This window comes from Schistocerca gregaria, chromosome 1 (assembly GCF_023897955.1).
Source record: "Schistocerca gregaria isolate iqSchGreg1 chromosome 1, iqSchGreg1.2, whole genome shotgun sequence".
Taxonomy (NCBI): Eukaryota; Metazoa; Arthropoda; class Insecta; order Orthoptera; family Acrididae; genus Schistocerca; species Schistocerca gregaria.
The window spans coordinates 863,415,785-863,441,240 of NC_064920.1; the positions used below are offsets into that span (position 1 = coordinate 863,415,785).

General features: G+C 44.4%; 1 protein-coding gene across 2 annotated transcripts in view; it reads right to left on the reverse strand.

Annotated features, from left to right (window-relative positions):
• The window catches only part of LOC126272925 (uncharacterized), a 331,098-nt gene that overhangs the window by 26,018 nt on the left and 279,624 nt on the right, over positions 1-25,456 (reverse strand). For both annotated transcript variants that reach the window (XM_049976217.1, XM_049976226.1), the window contains exons 4-7: positions 23,504-23,839; positions 18,593-18,982; positions 3,733-4,085; positions 394-557 (exon numbers count right to left, since the gene is read on the reverse strand). In XM_049976217.1, the coding sequence (XP_049832174.1) occupies positions 394-557; positions 3,733-4,085; positions 18,593-18,982; positions 23,504-23,839 (1,243 nt within the window). The remainder of the gene's footprint in view (positions 1-393; positions 558-3,732; positions 4,086-18,592; positions 18,983-23,503; positions 23,840-25,456) is intronic.

The window sequence follows — 25,456 nt, forward strand, 5'->3', positions numbered from 1 at the left end:
TTACACCTAGTGGTTGTTGCAATGGTACGACACAAGCTTTTTCGCTAGGAACGATAGCGGTTCAAATATCCAGATTTAGGTTTTTTCCGCTAATAGGACCGATTTCCTTCCCCATCTGAGCTTGTGTTCTACATGTAGTAACTAGGAAATCGTCGACGAGACGTTTTACTCCCATATTCCTTACAACCAATTATAGCTAATACATTGAGGTGTTAGTCATTGTGAACGCTCCTCCTGAACTTTCTGTTGTCCGGTATTCTCTATTTAATTTAAATAGAGAATACCATACAACAGAAAGTCCACTGGCTTATCGAAAGACAAGACTGCCAAGAGTGAGCCACTACTGGCGTACGAGAAAGTGAAGCGTGTGGCGCTGGGAGTGTGGAGACTCACCGAGCACGAAGATGACGCAGAGCAGCGCCAGCAGCTCGATGTTCTTGAGGACGGTGAGCACGTCGGTGACGACGTTCTTGGCGGGCGTCTTGAACTCCAGGCTGATCGTCAGGATGAGCAGACCGCTGGCGATCTTCAGCGCCGCGTACAGGTAGAAGGCGGGCCTGCCGACCACAAACACCGCCACTGCAGTTTGGAGACTGACGTAGACTGCGGCAGCTTTCCTACAAGCCTTGCTCAGTTTATGATCGTACACGTGTTACCTGAACATTACACACCTATCGGGCTTTACCTCGTACCGACAGCTCTGTTCACGTACGTGAACTGTGTCTTACTAGATTCCATAGAAACCAGACGCAATGAACCGTCTAGAAACAGTGAGAATATATGAAACGGCAGTGTAACTGAACATTTTCGTTCTGGGCAGTTATCCTCCTTTGTTATTTAAAAATGAACACTATTTATAGCAAAATTAAAAATGTTTTATTTGAAAATTGTTTATTTGCAAACGTGAAACACAGGATGATGTAGCAAAAATATAAAGAATATACATTTATCATACAGCGCTAGAAAACGCTATTTTCTCGGATAAACAAGTACAATATCGCTTCAACACCTCGCCGAGCTTGAACACAGCATGTTTCTGTTGTTCAGAAACAACTTTCGCATATATCGGTAAAGTAAATGTCGTGTGACTAGGGCCTCCCGTCGGGTAGACCGTTCGCCGGGTGCAAGTCTTTCGACGTGACGCCACTTCGGCGACTTGCACGTCGAATTTATCGGCAGTAACGGGAAACGGTTTCCTTTAATCATGATGAACGTTCTATTGAGTAAAAAATAACTATAATAATTATACACTTTTTTATATTTGTGCATGTAAACTCTACTTGCGTCAATGGTAATGCCTTTGTTACGTAAGAGTGCAGAAGTTACACAACAAATTTTTATTACTTATAAAATGCAGTTTATATTCTGCAAGGATATAAAACACACAATCATCTAACACTGAATGATGAATGTTCAAATTAAGTGCAAAAATCAGCAACCAGAAACAAACAATAAACGAAATAGCGGTCGTTGGCTCGAAGTTCCTCTCTTACACATTCATTTATATTTCTTTCCCTTCCAATTGTAGCAATACTACCGGCAATCTTTCATTTACTGCGGCACTTCTGTATTATACCAAAGCTACGAAACCGTAGTTTTCGTAAAGCTCAACTCTGCCCTGTGTAAAACTGGAATTGCAACTATAAAATATCCGTGCTTTACAAAAATCTGTTTAATATATTTCTTTCTGACAGCAGGAAACTCAACAAATTTTTATTTTTGTTTATGGCGTGAAGAGTACGGAACAGTAATTACACTATTATTTTCTTATAGGTTGTGCATGAACACAACAGATCAGCAGTTTCTATCGTATTTCACACGATAGCAGTACCTACTTAGATGAAACAAAAGCTGCTTTGAATCTGTGAGATTTTTAAGAGTTTAAGAAAAATCGTGATTTAAACTTCTGCGAGCCTGTTGAATGCTATACGAGAAGCAGCGCAAGTAGCTAAGGCTACATACAAGACCGCCCCTAGTGGATTCAAGTCCCTTTTTCTTCTCTTTTGTTCTTTCTTACACCGAAACATTTCTATCGGTACACCCCATCACGTTTCATTACAAAGAAATAATAAAGACAGTAGCAAATTAGGGGCGGGAAACAATAGCTGTGTAACAGGAATCGCATTGAAACTTTTTTTATCAATATACTACATTCATTCACGTACTGCAGTAAAGCCACAGCCCCATATTCCTGGGAAGGGACTGATGCTTCATTTTTTCTTTCGTACCGGCTGTTTCTTATCCCGCTGTATTTCGATACTAGACGTGATCAAGTTGTTAGTTTTTAGTTTATAATGTATCAGGACACTTATTCCATACCTATCCATTTTTAACTCGTCTTTCAAGGGCTTTTGAAGAAGTGCATGGATGTTTGATGGAACATGACAAATATAAATACACTCTAAGGAAAAAGAAAGCGAAGGGGACGGAAATCTGTAAATATAATGTACATGACAGGCAAACTAATGACGACAGTTTCAGAAAAATCGGATAATTTATTCAAGCGGAAGAGCTTCACAGATGGAGCAACTCAGTAACGAGTTGGTCCAGCTCTGGCCCTTATACAAGGGGTTATTCTCCTTGACATTGATTGATGGAGATCGGCGAAATCTCGAGATGGATGGAGGACCGATAATGGTCCAGACGTTCTCAATTGGGGAGAGATACGATGACCTTGCTGGCTAAAGTACGATTTGGCAAGCACGAACATGAAAGTAGAAAGGGGACGGAAATCTGTAAATATAATGTACATGTACAGGCAAACTAATGACAGTTTCAGAAAAATCGGATAATTTATTCAAGCGGAAGAGCTTCACAAATGGAGCAAGTCAGTAACGAGTTGGTCCAGCTCTGGCCCTTATACAAGGGGTTATTCTCCTTGACATTGATTGATGGAGATCGGCGAAATCTCGAGATGGATGGAGGACCGATAATGGTCCAGACGTTCTCAATTGGGGAGATATACGATGACCTTGCTGGCTAAAGTACGATTTGGCAAGCACTAACATGAAAGTAGAAACTCTCGCCGTGTTGCGGATGGGAATTATTTTGCTGAAATGTAAGCTCAGGATGGCTTGCCATGAAGGGCGCTGCGGGTGACAACCAAAGGGGCCCTAGTATGACAAGAAACGGGATCCCAGACCACCACCACTCCTGGTTGTCGGGCCATACGGCAGGCTACAGTCAGGATGGTATTCCACCGCTGTACGGGACGCCTTCGGCCTGGACTTTCATTGAATGGAGTAGAATTGTCTTCAGTGATGAATCACGCTTCGAATTCAGGCCCGATGACCATCGAAGACGTGTCTGGGACGTCCCGGACAGCAGTGGGACACGAACCTAAATTGAGCCAATGAGGCCGTTGCGCACGCAAATTCAAGCGGATTCGATCCTTACTATTGTCTCAAGTCTAATTTTTGTATCACTCTCTTGGTCGGTTTTAGGAAACCAACGGAGACGACGTTTGGCGACAACGTCTCTGGCGAGCCGCTTGAATTTGCGCGCGCAGCGGCCTGATTGGCTAATCTCAAGGCGGAGAATGCGCAACATCCATTTTTTACTTAGCAGTTATCTCTCACCTCAACTCACACGACAACACCTTTAAAAGCTTTTCAAACCCTCCCTCCCTCCTCTCCCCCCCCCCCCCCCCCCACACACACACACACGATAGAGAGAGAGAGAGAGAGAGAGAGAGAGAGAGAGAGAGAGAGAGAGAGAGAGAGAGAGACTCACCTGAAGTCTGTGTAGGGCTTGCCCTTGCTGAAGTAGTCAATGAGGGCCCCAGAGAGCGGCGAGCTGATCATGCCGCCGATGGTGGCGTAGATGCGCTGTAGGCCGTAGTCAGCCTTCTGCTCGCGCAAGATGGCGATGACGGCGCCCTCGAACATGGCGAAAGCAGTGCCGCCGATGATGCCGATGAAAACTCGGATGCTGAGGTACAGCCAGAAGGTGAGCCTGACGTCCAGGTCGCGCTTCTCCATTCGCTCGCGGCACGCCAGAGTGCGGTTCACGGTGGCCAGGCAGCGCGCGGAGCAGTTGGCCAGCCGCGCACCCCACGGCAGTGTCACCGACACGCCGCCGTCCAGCTGCCGGTCACGCAAAACGGTCCGTGTCAGTAAGACAACCACATTCTCAACATTTTTATGAAATAGACAACGAAGAAAGAAAGAAAATGGAAGGAATGGGATGAGGTGAGGTGAGTGGAATCGTGACGTACAGCCGCACAGGGCATTGTGGTAATGTTAACTCAGATTTACCGCTTCTCATTAGCTGTTGCCTTAACCGCTTCGGACATCCGGACACGTGCCTGACATCCAGCGTATCTCACGCTGGAACCCAGGATCTCACGTCTGTTAACCAACAACTCGTAAATTATTGATCACCGTACGATTTCAGACGATATTAGTGGAACCGCACTGAAACACATCTCAAATATTTTCATTTCTGTAAGAGCGTGACAACTCCTCAACGTTTGTTTGTGTGCGTGCGTTATATCGTCCGAACTCTTACGGGAATCAACAGTTTGCAAGTAGGGGGTTAAAGGACGGGCGACGCTGCATTGCAGCTTGAGATAAGTTGGAAGTTAGTCGGTCCGTGACCGGATGGCCGAAGCGGTTGAGGCAACCGCTCTTGAGAAGCGGTAAATCTGGGTTCGAGTCCCGGTCCGCCACAAATTTTGGACTGTCACAACTGCATTAACACAACGCCCTGAGCGGCTGGAAGTCGCAGTTTCCCAAGCATCCCTTTCCGCTGTTTGTCTGTGCAGCATTTCATATAAATGTATGCATCAACTGCATCATAACGAGTGGTGTCTCTTCTGTCAGAGATGTTTTAATAGCAGGGACACGACTCAAATACAGACATTCTCGAGAGCACCCAAGGAGCAAATGCGGGAAGCGTTGGGAGACATTGTTGCAAGTCCACATGCACAAACGACCATCCGGGAGTAGCCAGCCGCGCTGGTGGAGGAATGGAACGCCCAACCAGAACTCCCTACCAACGTTAAGGCCAGTACGGAAGCACCCTGCAGAACATGCACTGCCGTCGCTGATGATTATGATCTCTATAATCAACCATATACTGTCTTTTGTAATCATAATAATTCTTAAGGCTCATTCTCCTGACGGAGGTTGGCGGTCCACGTACCAGTTCTGGACGTGCAGTTGCCCCATGGAAAGGCATTTTCTGATGTCCAATGTAGCATCTCCAAATGTCCTTCCGTCACGAGTGCCTTCAACTCCCAACAGACCTTTTCCCTTATAATAAATCATCATTGAAGAGATAATATATCTTTCGCGGTCACTTCAGTGTAGTGAATGTCTTTGAATAAAAGGGTCATTTCTGTTCCTCTCATTGAGTTGTTCTATTAGTCGCCTTCTGTACATTACAGCAACAGTCCTTTCCATGTATGCGCCAAGTCTCATTGAGCTATGTTAGTAGGAAGTAACAGCATGCTAAAGTTAATTTGGTGCTTAAGTTTCGCACACCAGTTCATATAACAAGCAGGAAGAAACAGACATTTTCTTATTAAAAGATTACTGGTGAACATATGAGCTCGTCACACTGTATAATCAGAATAACGTTAAAACAGTGGTACGAACTGAGGCTATCACGTGAAGGCATTATCAAGAAAGACACATCGAAGACAGATTTGACGGAAAGTTTCTGGGAAAATGCGGTGTGTATGCAAAGGTAATAGCATACTAGGCGCGAATCCCATGAATGTAAGAGTAATGTCCCAGCGTTTGGCGTCTATAGTATATCAAATTAGCATGGCAACAGAGATCCATGTAATTCAGATAGACGCTTTTAAGATTTTAATGTATCAGTATAGGCAATACAAAACTGTAGGAAAAATGATAGGGGAACTTGACCTGGAGTCACGGGAAGGAAGACTATGCACTTCTCGGGAAAGCCTGTTGCGATTATTTAGAGCGCTTCTGCTGGACGAAGACCATTATGCAGCCACCAACGTATAATCTGCATAAAGATGACGAGAAGAGGATGAGACAGACTAGGATACGAACATAGGCATATACGTATTCAGTTTTCCTTTCGGGAAGTGGAGTAGGAAAGAAGAACAATAAAATCGTCCAGGCAAGTACAGTGGCTTGTGGTAGTATACGTACATTTAGATACCATGAAATCTGTGCAGATTCAATGCAGCTGTTTGAAGAACGGTATCATCTACCTAAGTTATAGGAAACAACAGAATTTTCTGTGGAAAATTGAAGTCTAATGACATTACCTGCTAAGAGACAAGGCGCAGGCTGGAATACTTAATCTGAAATACTTTCGTTGCACATTTATTGCGCCTTTCTTTCACAAAATATGAGTGTTGCTTCTCAAAGGTAGGAGCGTGACTGACGACTGCAGGTCTAGTGTAATCAATAATGGTGAAGGTCAAAAGAGGAAGAATCCAGGCACCGGCGCATGTCCAACTCCATTCTACTCTACAGGAAGAACGTGGAATCCTGGAGCTTTCCATCCCCAACTGATGGGTGGGTAACCAAGAGTTCATATTCTCTCACGTTAGCATTCTGCAGTTTGGCGTTGGTACTACGATAATGGACTGCAGTCTGAAGATTACTAACTTTACGTCATGTCCCTCTTTCCGATCAAATACAGTCGATGAGAGATTAAATTGTGTTAATGTATTGCCGCTATACTGTTTCGAGTATCTGTTGGGCAAACAGATGCAATACCTTACAAAGCCTGAAAGTGGTTTGGTGTAGCAAACTCGAAACAATGCCAGGTAAAACAGACGCTGTACACAAGTTAGTAGAACGATAAGTAAAGCTGTTAGCGGATCAGTGAAACGGTATTTCATTATTCATCATTTGCTGCTAGTTTTAAACACTTGCTCCATTTTCACAGTGAACTAGTCTGTATAATGTTATTACAGAAATCTCTGGAGAACGATGTTGAAAGTAGCTCCGCAACGTACGACTTCCACGTGCCGTACATGAAGTATTAGGAAATGAAAGAGACAATTTCCCCAAAATCTTTCAGCAAATATGGGATCTGAATGTTAAGTTAAATCATAAAACATTCCTTTTGGAGTGGTTTGTTCGTCATTCGTGGATTCGTGAGTGTGTATGAGTATTGCCTTTAATGGCAACGCTTCGGATTCAAATCCCTGTCCGACATACAGCTGTAATATGTTACGAAGCATGGATGTAGTTTGGCGTAAGTTTCGTATCGTTCATGAGAACAGTAGTTCTATTCACTGCTATACACTTCTCTCTTTTACATATGACATCATACTCTACATCTATTACACCACTGTTGCTTTTACCATTTAGTCTCTTAAGTCTCCGCAATGATTCTATTACCCCAAACATCTAGTGTAGTTCCTAATTTCATTGCTTTTACACTGGATTACTACCTCGTGCACGGTATTTTAATAGGTACATTAACACATTACCGAGCTGTGGGCAATGCTTGCCTAATAACGCGTACTGCTCACATTTATGTTACTAATACTTCCAGGTTTAGTAACTGTTCTGACAAGCTACCACTTCTTTCATTCCGAGTTACAGCAGCATTTTGCCTGGGAATACGCAGAACGTATTGATGATAATATCGTAACAAGGAGAACCAGGTTTAAGACTACTACAAATTATATAAGGATTTCAAGGTGCCCGTTTTTATTGTAGTTGCTCCTCTCTCTGGGTAAGTTCATTGCAGCAGGAAAAATAAGAACAGAGGGGAGATATTTCTTTTTGGAGCGTATAACACGGAGCCGGCATACTGACCGACCTCGGCAGATCCCGTGCGGTCTGGACGGGACACGCCCACCGCTCTACCGGCTCTCATGCCAACCTTGAGCTTCTTGTTGCTTTTGAAAAAGGCAGAGAGCCTAGTAATTCATTTCATAATTTTAGGTACTCGACATTTTTCCCACTGAAAATTCATTCATGCGTAGCCCAGACTTACAGAGAGCATCAAGAGAGAAAGTAGAAATCGCAAAATTAAGCTAACGTGAGACCTTGCGACACCGAAAGAGTCAAGTTCAATACCTGACTGCCGACTGTGCAATTTCTGTACCAATCTTGTTGTTGTGGTCTTCAGTCCTGAGACTGGTTTAATGCAGCTCTCCATACTACTCTATCCTATGCAAGCTTCATCATCTCCCAGTACTTAATGCAACCTACATGCATCTCAATCTGCTTACTGTATTCACCTCCTTGTCTCCCTCTACGATTTTTACCCTTAACGCTGCCCTCCAATGCAAAATTTGTGATCGCTTGATGCCCCAGAACATGTCCTACTAACCGGTCCCTTCTTTTTGTCAAGTTCTGCCACAAACTCCTCTTCTCCCCCAATTATATTCAACACTTCGTCATTAGTTATGTGATCCAACCATCTAATCTTCAGCATTCTTCTGTAGCGCCACATCTCGAAAGCTTCTGTTCTCTTCTTGTCTAAACTACTTATCGCCCACGTTTCACTTCCGTACATGGCTACACTCCAAACAAATACTTTCAGAAATGACTTCCTGACATTTAAATCTATACTCGATGTTAACAAATTTCTCTTCTTCAGAAACGCTTTCCTTTCCATTGCCAGTCTACGTTTTATATCCTCTCTACTTCTACCATCATCAGTTATTTTGCTCCCCAAATAGCAATACTCCTTTACTACTGTAAGTGTCTCATTTCCTAATCTAATTCCCTCAGCGTAACCCGATTTAATTTGACTACATTACATTATCCTCGTTTTTCTTTTGTTGATGTTCACCTTATATCCTCCTTTCAAGACACTGTCCATTCCGTTCAACTGCTCTTCCAAGTCCTTTGCTGTCTCTGACAATTAAAATGTCATCGGCGAACCTCAAAGTTTTTATTTCTTCTCCATGGATTTTAATACCTACTCCGAATTTTTCTTTTGTTTCCTTTACTGCTTGCTCAATATACAGATGTAATAACATTGGGGAGAGGCTACAGCCCTGTCTCACTCCCTTCCCCACCACTACTTCCCTTTCGTGTCCCTCGACTCTTATAACTGCCATCTGGTTTCTGTACAAATAGTAAATAGCATTTCGCTGCCTGTATTTTATCCCTGCCACCTTTAGAATTTGAAAGAGAGTATTCCAGTCAACATTGTTAAAAGCTGTCTCTAAGTCTACAAATGCTAGAAACATAGGTTTGCCTTTCCTTAATCTTTCTTCTGTGATAAGGCGTAAGGTCAGTATTTTCTCACGTGTTCTGTACCAAGACTGATGCAAATGAACTGATAACTGTATCGCCCTTTCACCAACTGAGTTCTGTTCAAATTCTACAATTAATTCCGTATTTTTTAAATGTGAAAATAAATTTAGTATCGCTGATCATTTATCTTTGGACATGCGTCTGTGAACCAAGCCGGAAGGAAATACTTCCAGATATTATCCTGAATAAAAGGACAGAACAATAATTGCACTATGGCTGACTGAATCCACTCACATACTGAATGAAACTGTTTTTCTGTTTTCGGTTGCACATTGCTTCTTACTTCCGAGCAACCCAAGCACTGCAGTATCTCATTTATCCGCCAACACCGGGAAAGCGAATTTAAGTTAGAATGTGTCCCTTGTGATATATATATCTCAGCCAATTCAATCATTAAATGATGTGGCCTCTTCGATTCGTGGATTCAGGTAGGCTTTCAGAAGTCTTCTCCAAGTGGGACGGTCTTGGGCAGTTCTCTGCCAGGTGTCACCAGCGACATTCTTGATGTCTTTGTCCCATTTATCTGGTGGTCTTCCCCTACGCCTCCGGTGCTCTCTCTGACTCCACTCCAGTACTAGCTTCGTCCATCTCTTGTCTTTTTTTCTTGCGACGTGGCCAGCCCACTGCCATTTCAAGGAACCTACTCTCTCTAAGATGTCATTAACCTTCGTCACAGACCGGATTTAATCTTCCCTTTTCCTATCCTTTCTTGTATAGCCCAGCATTGATCTCTCAATGTCTCTCCGTGCTGTCCTAAGTTTCCCTATTTGCAAATGAGTTCAGTGTCCACCTCTGTCAGTCATACGTCATCACAGGAAGAATGCATTGGTCAAATACTGCTTTCTTCAGATTTACTGGCATTTTTGATCCGAATACTGTTGAATTCTTCCCAAATGCTTGCCAGCCAAGCTTGATGCGTCGATAGATTTCTGGCCTTATGTCTTCCTTCATATTTATAATCTGGCCAAGGTAGACATTCACTGACCTCTTCTAGTAGACTGTCCTTGACTTTCACATCTCCAGCTGGGACTCATTTGTTGGACTTTACTTTTGTTTTGGAAAGGTTCATGTTCAATCCAACCAGCTGACATTCCGATGCAACATCTGTAACTAAGTTTCGGATCTCTGCGAAGTCTTTGACCAGTAAGGCAATATCATCAGCAAATCTCAAGTTGGTAAGCCTTCTTCAATTAATTCCAATTCCCTTACCTTCCCAGCTCAGCTTTGACATAGCCATTTCCAATACAGCAGACAACAGTTTTGGGGAGATGGGATCGCCTTGCTTGACACCCCTCATGATGCGGAATTCTTGAGTTGATTCGCCGATGTTAACATAGGCTGAAGAATTCTCGTAGATTTTCCTGCGCACTTCAATGTATGCTACTTCCACTCCTTGATCATTCAGAGCTTGGAGGACAGCTAACGGAGTCAAATGCCTTTTCAAAGTCAAAAAAGGCAATGCAGAGAGGCAGTTTGTATTCACTCGCTCTGCTTATCAGTTCACAAATATATATATTTATTTATTTTTGAAGTACTAGCATAGGTTGTTAATTCATGGTTGGGTAAGACGACCGCTCGTGATAAGCGGGTAATCCGGGTTCGAGCCCCGGTCCATCATAAATTTCATTGCCTTCATTCCATTACACTGCTTATGGTTGTCCATATTCGCAACTGGAAAACATTTCATGTAGTCCAGACTTAATCTCTCATTACATAATCACCATAGAATACGGTCCTTCAAATGACACGAGGTGCATTTGTTACACCTAGTGTTGCGGTCTACAATACTGAAAACATCAGTCGATTAATTTTTTTCATGGTATCACTGAATCGATCTTGGTTCAAATGGCTCTGAGCACTATGGGACTTGACTTCTGAGGTCATCAGTCCCCTAGAACTTAGAACTACTTAAACCTAACCAACTTAAGGACATCACACACATACATGCCTGAGGCAGGATTCGAACCTGCGACCGTAGTGGTGGCGCGGTTCCAAACTATAGGGCCTAGAACCGCTGGCCACTCCGCCCGGCGAATCGATCTTGGGAAGAGATTCATCGACCAATATCCAGAATCAACACTTTATGTTTGTCAGCCATTTCACCGGAGGAAATGCAGCAGTAAAGCGTACACATATTTTAATACACTAGTGACGGCTTTAGTATCTCAATAAATGCCGTGTTTTGTCAACAGAGAAGTATGACTAGTTTTCTCATTGGCTTTCTCTGTTATCTAGCTGCCTAAATGCATGAATCACAATGTGCAAACTGGGGTCTTTTGTTTCACATCTATTAGTATGATTACGCACAGGATGGTGCGAGAGCAGTTGTGAAGAAGAGTACTCTAAATTAGATTATCTGTACAGTACAGGTAACCATAATCCCTTTATTTTTAAGTTCCGAGAACATTTCCCGACATTCAGCTTGTAAGGATAGACACGCCATATCATTCCGCCCGAAACGAGCTGCCATTCAACGGCCAGTGCAGCCGTGTCTAATTAGGCCGGCACTCGAATCCGTGTGAGCTGTTATTCGCCTCACTGCTTAGTCTATCAACGTTCTATCTATCGATCGGCATGACTAAAAACTTCATGTACGATCGGTCAATCTTTCTCCTACTGTTTTCAAAACAGGACAGAGATTCAGCTATAGCTTAACATCAATCTCTTACCCCGAGCCTGCTTGAACAGTTCCTGATGACGGATCACTAGTGACCAACAGCAAGGAGAGGAGGACAACAACCCGAACAGTACATAACTTATTCCGTCGTCTTAGAACACTCTACATATCCACTTTACTCATAAATAATAAGGGGTATCGTGAATATTTCGTCAATGCATGTCTGTAGGAAATCATCTAAACAGCATGCTAACGTCCTAAGGAGCATGGTTGGGATGTTACTAATCGTTTGCTGCGTAGGAACTGGAAAATACGATGTGGGTGATGGGCAAGCTGACGACATATTTAGCAGGGGTTAATGATGTGAAACCGAAATAGGGCAAAAGCTAGTCAGACAACTGTCTTGTAAAAGAAAATCAGTGTATGGTGTATCATGTGTTCACATCGTTATGAATAAGAAAGTGGGTAACGCGCCTTGAGTTACTACTAGCATCGCTAATGCACAATTGTTCTCAGGTCTGGAATGAAGCCAACGATAGTCACAATCATTGACTTCCATGCCTGTGTCACAAGCTGATGACTAAATAAAATACTTAAGACTAAGGACAGCATTTGTCAGAATATTTATTGAGATACAAGAACCCTGATTGTCTTGGATGAGGAGAGAAATGCATTCAGATTTGTTGGAGAACATTGTATGAAAGAATTAAATGGGAGATGAGATAACTACTTCATTTGCTGTACGTTGTAATTTTAATGGACAAGACGCCCTTCCAACTTCTAGGAACTGCTGACTATAGTTCGCAGCTACTATCTTGGAACATACAATTAACCAAATTGCTAAACTGTAGTCTGCATTACCTCTCCTTATTGCTTGTATGAAGAATTTTATTATTTACTACACAATTAGTAAGCTTTGATTCCGAAATTGAAGTACACTTTTTTACTTCTAATCATTTTCTAGATCGAGTCATCTGTTTGCCTACACACGGAACATGCCTGCAGCGACCGTTGAAGGCTGCCATTTCATTGTTCCACACAGGAACACTCACTCACGCAAGCTGATACCTCCATAGATTAGTCTGTGTAAGGCACAGTTAGGTCGTGTACTACTTTTGTTAGTGCTATTTTATCAAAATTAGAGATTACAGAGTTCTTAGTACAGTTAACGTTGTGAGTGTGGGACTTGGCCGGAATGGCCTCCATCCAATGTGTAAGACATCACATTTTCAATATGCTAGAGTACCTGAGTCGTGTGCAGTGAGATTCCTGGAGTGCTATTACATGACTTACGTTCTTAAGAAATAACTAAGTGTAGCTGTCAAAACCACTACAGTCCTCCAGTAAGAGAAGCAATCCTTCATTCTAGTTGGACTAAAATCCAAAATAAGCAGTTACCACACTATTGCGGCAAATAAAACAATTTAAGGGATACTTGACTAATCTGCAATTCTAGAGCGAATAGCAACCTAAAAAGCGGTACACAATGACAAGTATCTCTTCTTTTAGGTGTTCAGAGCTACACGGACAGAATGATTGTCGCGGTGGTGGGTCGAGGTGTTGTCATGGCAAATCTGCGAACAAAATTCTTACTGGCCGCTTACTTCATCCATTGATGACAACTGTCCATTAACAGTTTTCTCCAAGCTCACAATAGATAATTCAGGATACCAACTCCTCAGTTAAATGCAATAGAGCAAGATTAGGCATAGCTACAGGAATTGGTGGGAGTAAATCTAAAGATTTACTGGAGTCCACGTAAACAATACGATAGAACCCGGTTAAGGAACTTTAGAAAACAGTCGTTTACGTAACATGAAATTTCAACAATGTACTTTGCCAAGATGTTCAGGTAATGGCTGTAGAATGAGCGTCTTCGCTACATCGCACCTTCTTCATACACTCCTGGAAATTGAAATAAGAACACCGTGAATTCATTGTCCCAGGAAGGGGAAACTTTATTGACACATTCCTGGGGTCAGATACATCACATGATCACACTGACAGAACCACAGGCACATAGACACAGGCAACAGAGCATGCACAATGTCGGCACTAGTACAGTGTATATCCACCTTTCGCAGCAATGTGGGCTGCTATTCTCCCATGGAGACAATTGTAGAGATGCTGGATGTAGTCCTGTGGAACGGCTTGCCATGCCATTTCCACCTGGCGCCTCAGTTGGACCAGCGTTCGTGCTGGAAGTGCAGACCGCGTGAGACGACGCTTCATCCAGTCCCAAACATGCTCAATGGGGGACAGATCCGGAGATCTTGCTGGCCAGTGTAGTTGACTTACACCTTCTAGAGCATGTTGGGTGGCACGGGATACATGCGGACGTGCATTGTCCTGTTGGAACAGCAAGTTCCCTTGCCGGTCTAGGAATGATAGAACGATGGGTTCGATGACGGTTTGGATGTACCGTGCACTATTCAGTGTCCCCTCGACGATCACCAGAGGTGTACGGCCAGTGTAGGAGATCGCTCCCCACACCGTGATGCCGGGTGTCGGCCCTGTGTGCCTCGGTCGTATGCAGTCCTGATTGTGGCGCTCACCTGCACGGCGCCAAACACGCATACGACCATCATTGGCACCAAGGGAGAAGCGACTCTCATCGTTGAAGACGACACGTCTCCATTCGTCCCTCCAATCACGCCTGTCGCGACACCACTGGAGGCGGGCTGCACGATGTTGGGGCGTGAGCGGAAGACGGCCTAACGGTGTGCCGGACCGTAGCCCAGCTTCATGGAGACGGTTGCGAAAGGTCGTCGCCGATACCCCAGGAGAAACAGTGTCCCTAATTTGCTGGGAAGTGGCGGTGCGGTCCCCTACGGCACTGCGTAGGATCCTACGGTCTTGGCGTGCATCTGTGCGTCGCTGCGGTCCGGTCCCAGGTCGACGGGCACGTGCACCTTCCGCCGACCACTGGCGACAACATCGATGTACTGTGGAGACCTCACGCCCCACGTGTTGAGCAATTCGGCGGTACGTCCACCCGGCCTCCCGCATGCCCACTATACGCCCTCGCTCAAAGTCCGTCAACTGCACATACGCTTCACGTCCACTCTGTCGCGGCATGCTACCAGTGTTAAAGACTTCGATAGAGCTCCGTATGCCACGGCAAACTGGCTGACACTGACGGCGGCGGTGCACAAATGCTGCGCAGCTAGCGCCATTCGACGGCCAACACCGCGGTTCCTGGTGTGTCCGCTGTACCGTGCGTGTGATCATTGCTTGTACAGCCCTCTCGCAGTGTCCGGAGCAAGTATGGTGGGTCTGACAAACCGGTGTCAATGTGTTCTTTTTTCCATTTCCAGGAGTGTATTTCTTCACTCCCCTTTCTGTACTTTTATCGGGGAAAGGGGGCCTTGATCGCCCCGAGTGATTGTGATTCTGCTTCTGCCCCCCTTCTTAGGAGTGGAAGTCGCTCTCGGCCGAAGCTGCGACTTCAACTGACTGAGCGTTGGGTTTCACGCTTTCCGAGAATAAAGCCACTGTCCCATTTTATCAGGTCCGGCCACTCGCATTCGAATATACGAGGTCTGCCTCAACTCTTCCGTTTCTTCGTAAGTGATTGACTTCCCAACTGCGAAGAAAACTAGCGTTCTACGGATCGGAGCGTGGAATTTCAGATCCCTTAATCAGACAGGTAGGTTAGAAAATTTAAAAAGGGCAATAGATAGGTTAAAGTTAGATATAGTGGGAATTAGAAGTTCGGTAGCAGGAGGAACAAGACTTTTGGTCAGGTGAATACAGGGTTATAAATACAAAATCAAATAGGGGTAATGCAGGAGTAGGGTTAATAATGAATAAAAAATAGGAGTACGGGTAAGCTACTACAAACAGCATAGTGAACGCATTATTGTGGCCAAGATAGACACGAATCCCACACCTACCACAGTAGTACAAGTTTCTATGCCAACTAGCTCTGCAGATGACGAAGAAATTTATGAAATGTATGATGAGATAAAAGAAATTGAGGTAGTGAAGGGAGACGAAAATTTAATAGTCATGGGTGACTGGAATGCGAGTGTAGGAAAAGAGGGGGGAAGGAAACATAGTAGGTAAATATGGATTGGGGCTAAGAAATGAAAGAGGAAGCCGCCTGGTAGAATTTTGCGCAGAGCGTAACTTAATCATAGCTAACATTTGGTTCAAGAATCATGAAACAAGGTTGTATACATGGAAGAACCCTGGAGATACTAAAAGGTATCAGATAGATTATATAGTAGTAAGACAGAGATTTAGGAACCAGGTTTTAAATTGTAAGATATTTCCAGGGGCAGATGTGGACTCTGACCACAATCTATTGGTTACGAACTGTAGATTAAAACTGAAGAAACTGCAAAAAGGTGGGAATTTAAGGAGATGGGACCTGGATAAACTGAAACAACCAGAGGTTGTACAGATTTTCAGGGAGAGCATAAGGGAACAATTGACAGGAATGGGGGAAAGAAATACAGTAGAAGAAGAATGGGTAGCTCTGAGGGATGAAGTAGTGAAGGCAGCAGAGGATCAAGTAGGTAAAAAAACGAGGGCTAGTAGAAATCCTTGGGTAACAGAAGAAATATTGAATTTAATAGATGAAAGGAGAAAATATAAAAATGCAGTAAATGAAGCAGGCAAAAAGGAATACAAACGTCTCAAAAATGAAATCGACAGGAAGTGCAAAATGGCTAAGCAGGGATGGCTAGAGAACAAATTTAAGGATGTAGAGGCTTTTCTCGCTAGGAGAAAGATAGATACTGCCTACAGAAAAATTAAAGAGACCTTTGGAGAAAGGAGAACCACTTGCATGAATATAAAGAGCTTTGATAGAAACCCAGTTCTAAGCAAAGAAGGGAAAGCAGAAAGGTGGAAGGAGTATATAGAGGGTCTATAAAGGGGCAATGTCCTTGAGGACAATATTATGGAAATGGAAGAGGATGTAGATGAAGATGAAATGGGAGATAGGATACTGCGTGAAGAGTTTTACAGAGCACTGAAAGACCTAAGACAAAACAAGGCCCCAGGAGTAGACAACTTTCGATTAGAACTACTGACAGCCTTGGGAGAGCCAGTCCTGACAAAACTCTACAATCTGGTGAGCAAGGTTTATGAGACAGGCGAAATACCCTCAGACTTTAAGAAGAATATAATAATTCCAATCCCAAAGAAAGCAGGTGTTCACAGATGTGAAAATTACCTAACTATCAGTTTAATAAGTCATAGCTGCAAAATACTAACGCGAATTCTTTACAGACGAATGGAAAAAATGATAGTATCCGACCTCGGGGAACATCAGTTTGGGTTCCGTAGAAATGTTGGAACACGTGAGGCAATACTGACCCTACGACTTATCTTAGAAGCTAGATTAAGGAAGGGCAAACCTACATTTCTAGCATTTGTAGACTTAGAGAAAGCTTTTGACAATGTTGACTGGAATACTCTCTTTTAATTCTGAAGGTGGCAGGGGTAAAATACAGGGAGTGAAAGGCTATTTACAATTTGTACAGAAACCAGATGGCTGTTATCAGAGTCGAGGGGCATGAAAGGGAAGCAGTGGTTGGGAAAGGAGTGAGACAGGGTTGTAGCCTCTCCCCGATGTTATTCAATCTGTATATTGAGCAAGCATTAAAGGAAACAAAAGAAAAATATGGAGTAGGTATTAAAATCCATGGAGAAGTAAAAACTTTGAGGTTCGCCAATGACATTGTAATTCTGTCAAAGACAGCAAAGGACTTGGAAGAGCTGTTGAACGAAATGGAGAATGTCTTGAAAGGAGGATATAAGGTGAACATCAATAAAAGCAAAACGAGGATCATGGAATGTTGTCAAATTAAGTCGGGTGATGATGATGGAATTAGATTAGGATATGAGACTAAGTAGTAAAGGAGTTTTGCTATTTAGGGAGCAAAATAAGTGATGATGGTCGAAGTAGAGAGGATATAAAATGTAGACTGGCAATCGCAAGGAAAGCGTTTCTGAAGAAGAAAAATTTGTTAACATCGAGTATAGATTTAAATGTCAGGAAGTAGTTTCTGAAAGTATTTATATGGAGTGTAGCCATGTGTGGATGTGAAACACGGACGATAAATAGTTTGGACAAAAACAGAATAGAAGCTTTCAAAATGTGGTGCTACAGAAGAATGCTGAAGATTAGATGGGTAGATCACATAACTAATGAGAAGGTATTGTTTAAGATTGGGGAGAAGAGAAGTTTCTGGCACAACTTGACTAGAAGAGGGGATCGGTTGGTAGGACATGTTCTGAGGCATCAAGGGATCATCAATTTAGTATTGGAGGGCAGCGTGGAGGGTAAAAATCGTAGAGGGAGACCAAGAGATGAATACACTAAGCAGATTCAGAAGGATGTAGGCTGCAGTAGGTACTGGGAGATGAAGAAGCTTGCACAGTATAGAGTAGCATGGACAGCTGCATCAAACCAGTCTCAGGACTGAAGACAACAACAACAACAACAACAACAGCAACAGTATGTGTGTGTGTGTGTGTGTGTGTGTGTGTGTGTGTGTGTTTTCCCAGAATAAGTTAGTTTAAGTAGTGCGTACGTCTAGAGACCGATGACCTCAACAGTTCGGGCTGACGTAATAACTTTTAACTTCGTATTTGAAGTTCCCTCGTACTAGTGCAGTCAAACAACACACGATTGGGTACTTCGTTTCAGCAGCACCGTACAAAACATCTCACATAGGTAGTTTGCCTGAAGGACATAGACAACAGAAGACCTTTAGACGAGTACAGTGAAGTGTTGTCGGGCACTGACCTCTTCGAAGCGGTCCTCGCACGTAGCGTTGCGGCTGGAGTTGAGAGGCAGGGTGACGGCAGCGCGTTGCGGGTTGCCTGCGCCCGTGACGGACAGCCAGAGGCGCCGGCGGTCGTCCGTGGCGTTGACGCCGCCTGCAGGCGCATACAGTTCGCACCGAGACCCCTCCTCTGCAGCAGTGGGTGCAGCCGTGGTCGCTTCCGTGTCGTTGGCGCTGGATGTCGGCGCCCGCCCGGGGCTGCAGCGCATGCGCACCAAGCCCGACGTGGGGAAGAAGACGGCGTTGGAACTGGCGGTGCCCGGCAGCACTCTCACCGACGTCCGGAAGCGCTCGTTCAGGTGCTGCGCCAGGTGCGCGCGGATGTCCGGGTCCTCAGACTCGTGCCACGCCTGCGCCACACGACAACGGTCACTGGGTTGCGCTTCACTTAAACGATACGTAACAATATCATGAGAAAGTTAGTCTCGGCCGGAAACGACAACGGAAGTAACAATTAAAAACGCTTTTAGAAGCGATTTAAGAGACAAAACGTTCGTAATTGGACCACCATTTGACTTATTCGTTCACTATCGAACTTACAGCCCCTGAAACTTTTTCTGTAAGTCAAACCCGATAGGCCGCTACTTACTTTTCGTTAACTCCGTGACTGGTGGTCCAATTCATAGGTCTAACAAGAGGAAGGCCTCAGAGGCGGCCAACTAATCCAGCTCCCATTTTTGAGAAAACAAGGAAAGCCACTTTCGACTACCACTGTATACCTATATTATACTGGCGTAGCGACCAAGGCATCTGGAGGGGAAGGAGAGACTGTTATTCTGTAAGTTTTTTGCTCATTTGTATTTTTTCCTCATCGAAATTGATAGCCATAGATGGCTAAAAAGGTAAGCAGATCAATAAAGAATAAAGGCCAATAAATTTCTGAAACGACTTGGGTTAGTGAAGAATTAAAATTTTAAGCCTCGTTCTATGACAACATTTCTGAGAAACACTCCTGTGAAGACGAACATTGAATGCACGCAACCTCATGAGGGAAAATAAACTAACCCCTGTCGCAATTTGTAATATACATAAAATGACGCATTCGTACACTATGCAATATTCCACGATACTGTCTGAAAAGCTAACGTCTAAAGTTTTTCTGTGCTTATAAGTAACTAATTATTAATTTGTTCTTAGCGGTACAGAGGAGGAACAATTTAACCGACTCCTTAAAGAATATTTTCGTCATATGTTCTAAACCCGGGAAACTGACGACTTCAATTAACAAAACAAATCTTGAGAATGTCTGGAAATTATACTTTGTTTATAAGAACTTTTGTGTAATGTTGGATTCCTGGAGTATATGAACTCGTAAAGTCATTTATGAGGGCATATTTACAGATGAGGTTCAACCGACTTGAACGGCGAACTATAAACCTGTGTGCGGTTATCTTAATTTTTATCGCCAAGAAAAAAAAAACATTTCTACAAAACTGCAATCCAGCGCGAATTTCACAAACGTGCTGACGCAATAACGATTAACAGCACGATTCATAACCTATTTTCAGCACAGATTTTTTGCATAAAGTTATCGTATTTGTGGTATGCATCAAAATTAATTCCCGAAAAATAACTATTTAGAAATGTAAATCAAGTCTTCTGGTACTTCAACAGAGTGAAAGAACCATTGTAAAGTTACCCGGATTAAATTTTTAATTTGATACTATTTAAGTCGTTTGAGTAGTTTGCCTACTTTGTTATTATTCCTTATTGATTTACTTGCCTTATTAGCCCTATTACTCCTGTCAATTCGAAGCGGAAGAAAACGAAAAAACAGCATATGCATTTGGGAATCAAACTCAGGTTCTCTGCTCCGAAGCCAGATGCTCTCGTCGCTACGCCAGCGGCGTTTTCGTTAAGATTTCTAGGGAAATGCTCACTTTCGGGCCTCACATATGATGAAAATGCTCAACTGTAAATTATCCACTGATCCCATCCATTTTGAGTCGAGGCGGCGTCATGAACTGTAGGGATGGTTTTCTCAAAAACGGAAATGGGGGAATGGAGTGATTTTGAATCAAAAATCTTAATCTTACTCTTTCATTTTAGGCTGTACAAGCGACCTGCCAAATAAGAGCCAAAATCTGTTGGCTATGTCAGAGGTCTTCCCTCTGTAAGAACTCCAAAGTTTAATAAAGCAGTATTCTAGTTAATGGTTACATTACTCTCTAGAAGACCGCGAGAGAAGGGGGCCAGACTGAACACAGCAGTGATTTGTCTGGGGAACCCATATTATTAAGTATCTGTAAAGATCTGAATGCTCCTTCCTTTAATAAGTGGTCAGTGATTTGAATGCACGAGTAGAACAGTAACTCGTATGCATATTTGGTTCAAATGGCTCTGAGCACTATGGGACTCAACGTCTTAGGTCATTAGTCCCCTAGAACTTAGAACTAGTTAAACCTAACTAACCTAGGGACATCACACACATCCATGCCCGAGGCAGGATTCGAACCTGCGACCGGAGCGGTCTCGCGGTTCCAAACTGCAGCGCCCAGAACCGCGCGGCCACTCGGCCGGCCGTATGCAGATTTCTTTGGCTTCAATGACTATCTGCAATCCTGCTTATTTCCAGAATACAGCAGTCTTCTCCCTAGCACTGTCAAGTGATCACGGTGTTCGCTTTATTTCGTGGTTTGCCTATTTACCTATCTTCATTTCGCTCACAGGTGCCCTTCCTGCCACCACATTTGTCGATTAATCTAACGAACAACAGCCGCGTGATGTACCTGTATTTGCCTGTTAATATTGTTAAATGTGTTATTATATTTTATATTTTCCGAGGCGCAACCCGACATTTATCTTGTCGGATTCGGAAAAACGACTGCACCCATCCTCTGACTAGCAGGTGTACCAGACCGATGTTGTTAACCGGGCACTTAGATTCATATTCATTCTCATTCTCTCCCTCCATCTGCCCCCTCTCTCAGTCAATCTCATCCTCCCGTCTTTATTCACCTCCTCCCCCCATCTCTGTGCATGTCCCTTCTTCCCCTGTCTCCAGCCATCTCCTCCTCTCATTTTTCCGTTCATCTCCTCTCCCATCTTTCTGTCCGTTTCCCCTCCTCAGTCTCTGTCCACCTCCTCCTCTACCACCTCCAATTAGTGCCTTTCTTCTCCTTCTCCTCACTATCTGTCCATGTCTTCCCCCTTCGCTCGTTTTCTCCAGTAAGCCGATGGTCGTTCTTGCCCACACAATATTTCTTTCCAGATTGTAACTAATGTGAATACCAGATTTGATTGAAGTCGTTCCAGGAATTTGGAATGAGCTTTTTACCCACTGCCTTTGCTTGCATATGCAGATGTTAAATCTACTTCATACGCATTTAACTATTTCATCCGTATTTGTACATATATGTCACCTGTATGTGTAGCTAATTTCGCCCTGCAGTTTCGTTTTCATGCAGCTTCATGTTAATGACGTTTCTCCCCTCTGTGTGTCGAAAAATGATGTATTTTGTAGGTACATTCAGCGGTATATGTGGATGCTTTTTTCTAAATGTGTTCATAATAGAGTTAGGAGCAAAGAAGTAAAATTAAAACGTCTTGCACGATGCGGTAGTTTTTCACTCATTCAGTGTTTATGACGTCGTTTCTCCTTATCTAAGTGTTGTACAATGATTTAATTTTTCTGGTTCATTCAGTCCTATATGTGAATACTGCGTGCATAATATGCAGTAAAGCAGTAATCAACTAGAATGTTATGCATCAGCCCTACTATATGAACAGTGAAAATGTAAATGGCAAACTCTTTTCCTTTCATCATTTTGTGGGGATCATCTGCGAGAAAAATGTGGTAAAGGCCTGAAGTTAAGTGTAATTACTTTCATCCCCAATGACAGGATGACTGACGTACGGGTATTCTGGTGTCATGGACTACACTGCTTTTTCCACCCCAGTCCACACCCCTTCTACAGGGGGTGGTTCTTAGCAGCATGATGCTTCTTTCGAGATAGTAAAAGATGTCCCAGGTTTGGTCAAATCGGTCCAATGGTTAGGAGATGATGTTGAACATATATACATGCATAGGTTGGGTTGTTTGGGGAAGGAGGCCAGACAGCGAAGTCATCGGTCTCGTCAGATTAGGGAAGGAAATCGGCCGTGCCCTTTGAAAGGAACCATCCCGACATTTGCCTGGATCGATTTAGGGAAATCACGGAAAACCTAAATCAGGATGGCCGGACATTGAATTGAACCGTCGTCCTACCGAATGCGAGTCCAATACATAGATGCATATATACGTGCAGTGGCTCGGCTCAAACGCAAGACTCAGGACGTTCTGATTAATAACTACAACACGAGTCAATCATGTCTGTTAAAGACTGCAAACTGACGAGTATAGGATGTTCGACACTGTCGTAAGCTACCTCTTTCGTAAATAAATTTGTTCTTCGAATTTCAGGCTGGTACCTGCAGCGATATTTATGCGGTCGTTTCACGTAAGGTCGTTGCAGAAGCGTACTCAGATATTTTATGGCCGTTTCCAATAATCCAGAATGAGATTTCGTTTCCAATAATATTTCGTCAATCGATTAATTTGTGTATTACACTTAGTTCTATTTATTCAAGCGTCGTGCGTTAGATTTATTCGTGTTGAACTGTCATGGCTTGCAGACAAGCGTTCATTCCCATGAAGGTCTATATGGCATAGAGACTTCCCAAATTTGGAAAGGATCATCCGCGAAGACACGAAGTTTCCCGTGTTACGCTTTAGAGAGCCCCCGGTACACTGAAACCGAGTGGAGTAGTGAGGTGTAACTCGATGCGTCAGTTGGTAAAACCGGAAAATAGGGGAGGTGTGTGGCGAGTTCTAAACCAGCGCCTGACTGCATATCCCGTTGGCTGGAAGCTGCTGCGAGGATGCGACGTACCTGGTCGTCTTGCTGCAGGGAGTAGCTGTACGAGGAGGCAGCCTCGCCGGGCAGAGAGACGGTAAAGTTGCGCACCGTGGCGGCGGACTGCAGCAGCTCCGGCGGCGGGTCGTCGCACAGGAAGCCGCACGCCTGCAGCGTGGCGAGCGTCGGCCGGCCCAGCGGGGAGCAGGGCAGCCCGTCCGCCGGCGCCGCCTCCCAGCCGCCGGCGCCGCCCCCGCAGCCCAGCGACACCGCCGCCAGCGCCGGGTACGTCAGCGTCACGCGGCCCACGGGCACCAGAAGCAGCAGCAGCGCCGACGCGCCGCCCAGCGACGAGAAAGCCGCCAGCAGGATCTGCGCAAAGTCAAACAATTTGCATTCGTTCCACGAGGGGTGTGCAACTGGAGCTTCGCAGGTTGAGAGGGTGTTACAGGGGTCGAGCCCAAGACCCCTATGGTTGCTACGATAGTGCCGAGCAGAGCGCGGCGAGATGAATTTCTCATCAAGAAAATGTTTTTCACACTGAAATTTATTAATCAGAAATAAGTAACTGTCTTCCCCAGGCGCTGACAGCTCATTCGAGCCAATGGTATGCGGACTCAAGTCAGCAGTAGCAGGCACAGGTCACCTGGCAATTCTGCTTCGTCATTCGAGGCTCCCGTGGCAGCTATTACGTCACGGACGGTTGATCGGTCCCAGGCGTCGCCTTTAACGGACGGTCACGGAGATTAACCACGGTGAGTTGATCTCTAAAGTGCTTTCGTTGAAGACGTGGCCCCAGGAGACTCGTCCTCCAGCGCAGCCTGCAGTACTTGTCTTGTAGAGGTCGACCTGCGGCTCTCCAGTTAGGAGACTGGTCGGCAGCGTAAGTGTCTGCTCCAGGAACGGGGTGAGCAGCAATAGCAGCTCCCCCTGGCGATGGAGGATGGCATACAGCTTCTTGCCTCTGCTGGTGAAGTCTGGTAGGACAGCAGAATGATGATCTCTGCATTCTATCATCAATGTTGGGGCCGCATCTGACAGTGGTAGACTATCTAAATGGCTACATTAGTGGCTGAACAGTTACTGTTGCGTTACAACTGGGCTTTTTTTGCGACACTGCTCTGTCAGTAGTATAACTATGTCTGTTGCCACGATCTCACTATGCTTCGTTTGTGGACTGGGACGCTCGGGTGGGCTCACTTGTCACAATCTTTTCCATGTTCACCTTGGCCTGCTCAACATTTCCTCCTAGCGGACAGTTTTCTGGTCATTCAGTCTTGCGTCGTCAGTGAAGAACTTCAACAAATTTTTAGTGCCAGCTCACGATATTACCTTGGGGTTCAGCCAACCCATTTGAATTCTGCCCACAAGAGATGTCCAGCTGAAGTAGTGAGGCGTCAGCTAAATCAGTCTCTTGCAATTAAACACAGCCTCAGAAAAAAGTGAGGAGGAAACGGAAAGGAACTTAACGAGTTGAGAAGGTATGCCGTGTTATTACACTGATTACAATGGAGTGTCAAATCTACAAAAGTAAAACTTGGCAGTATGAGCCCATTTTATCAATATTCCGTGGCATCCACTCTTTCTTCGATGCTTGTACTGATATGATTGAAAATGGTCTCACAAAGACGCTGTACACTCTGCTCAGGCGAAGTGCCCCCAACTGTTTTAACTGGTCCTTGATACCTTGAGTACTCCGCTGGGACGGAGATTCCGTCCGAGATGGTCCCACTAATGCTTTGTTTGGGACAGATCTAGCATCTTGCAGGCCGTGGTATTGTCTCATCATCATGCAGACAGTTCATATTGACACCACGATACCGGCACACGAAAGATAACAGAACTATTGTGCCGTCAGAGTTCCCTCAGTCACTGACAGCCGTGACAGCTCATTCCCGATGACTCCCCATAGTATGACACCAGGACCAGCAACATTGTGCCTAATCAAAACCTTCGAAGAGAAGGACGTCTCTCCTTGTCGCCAGCACA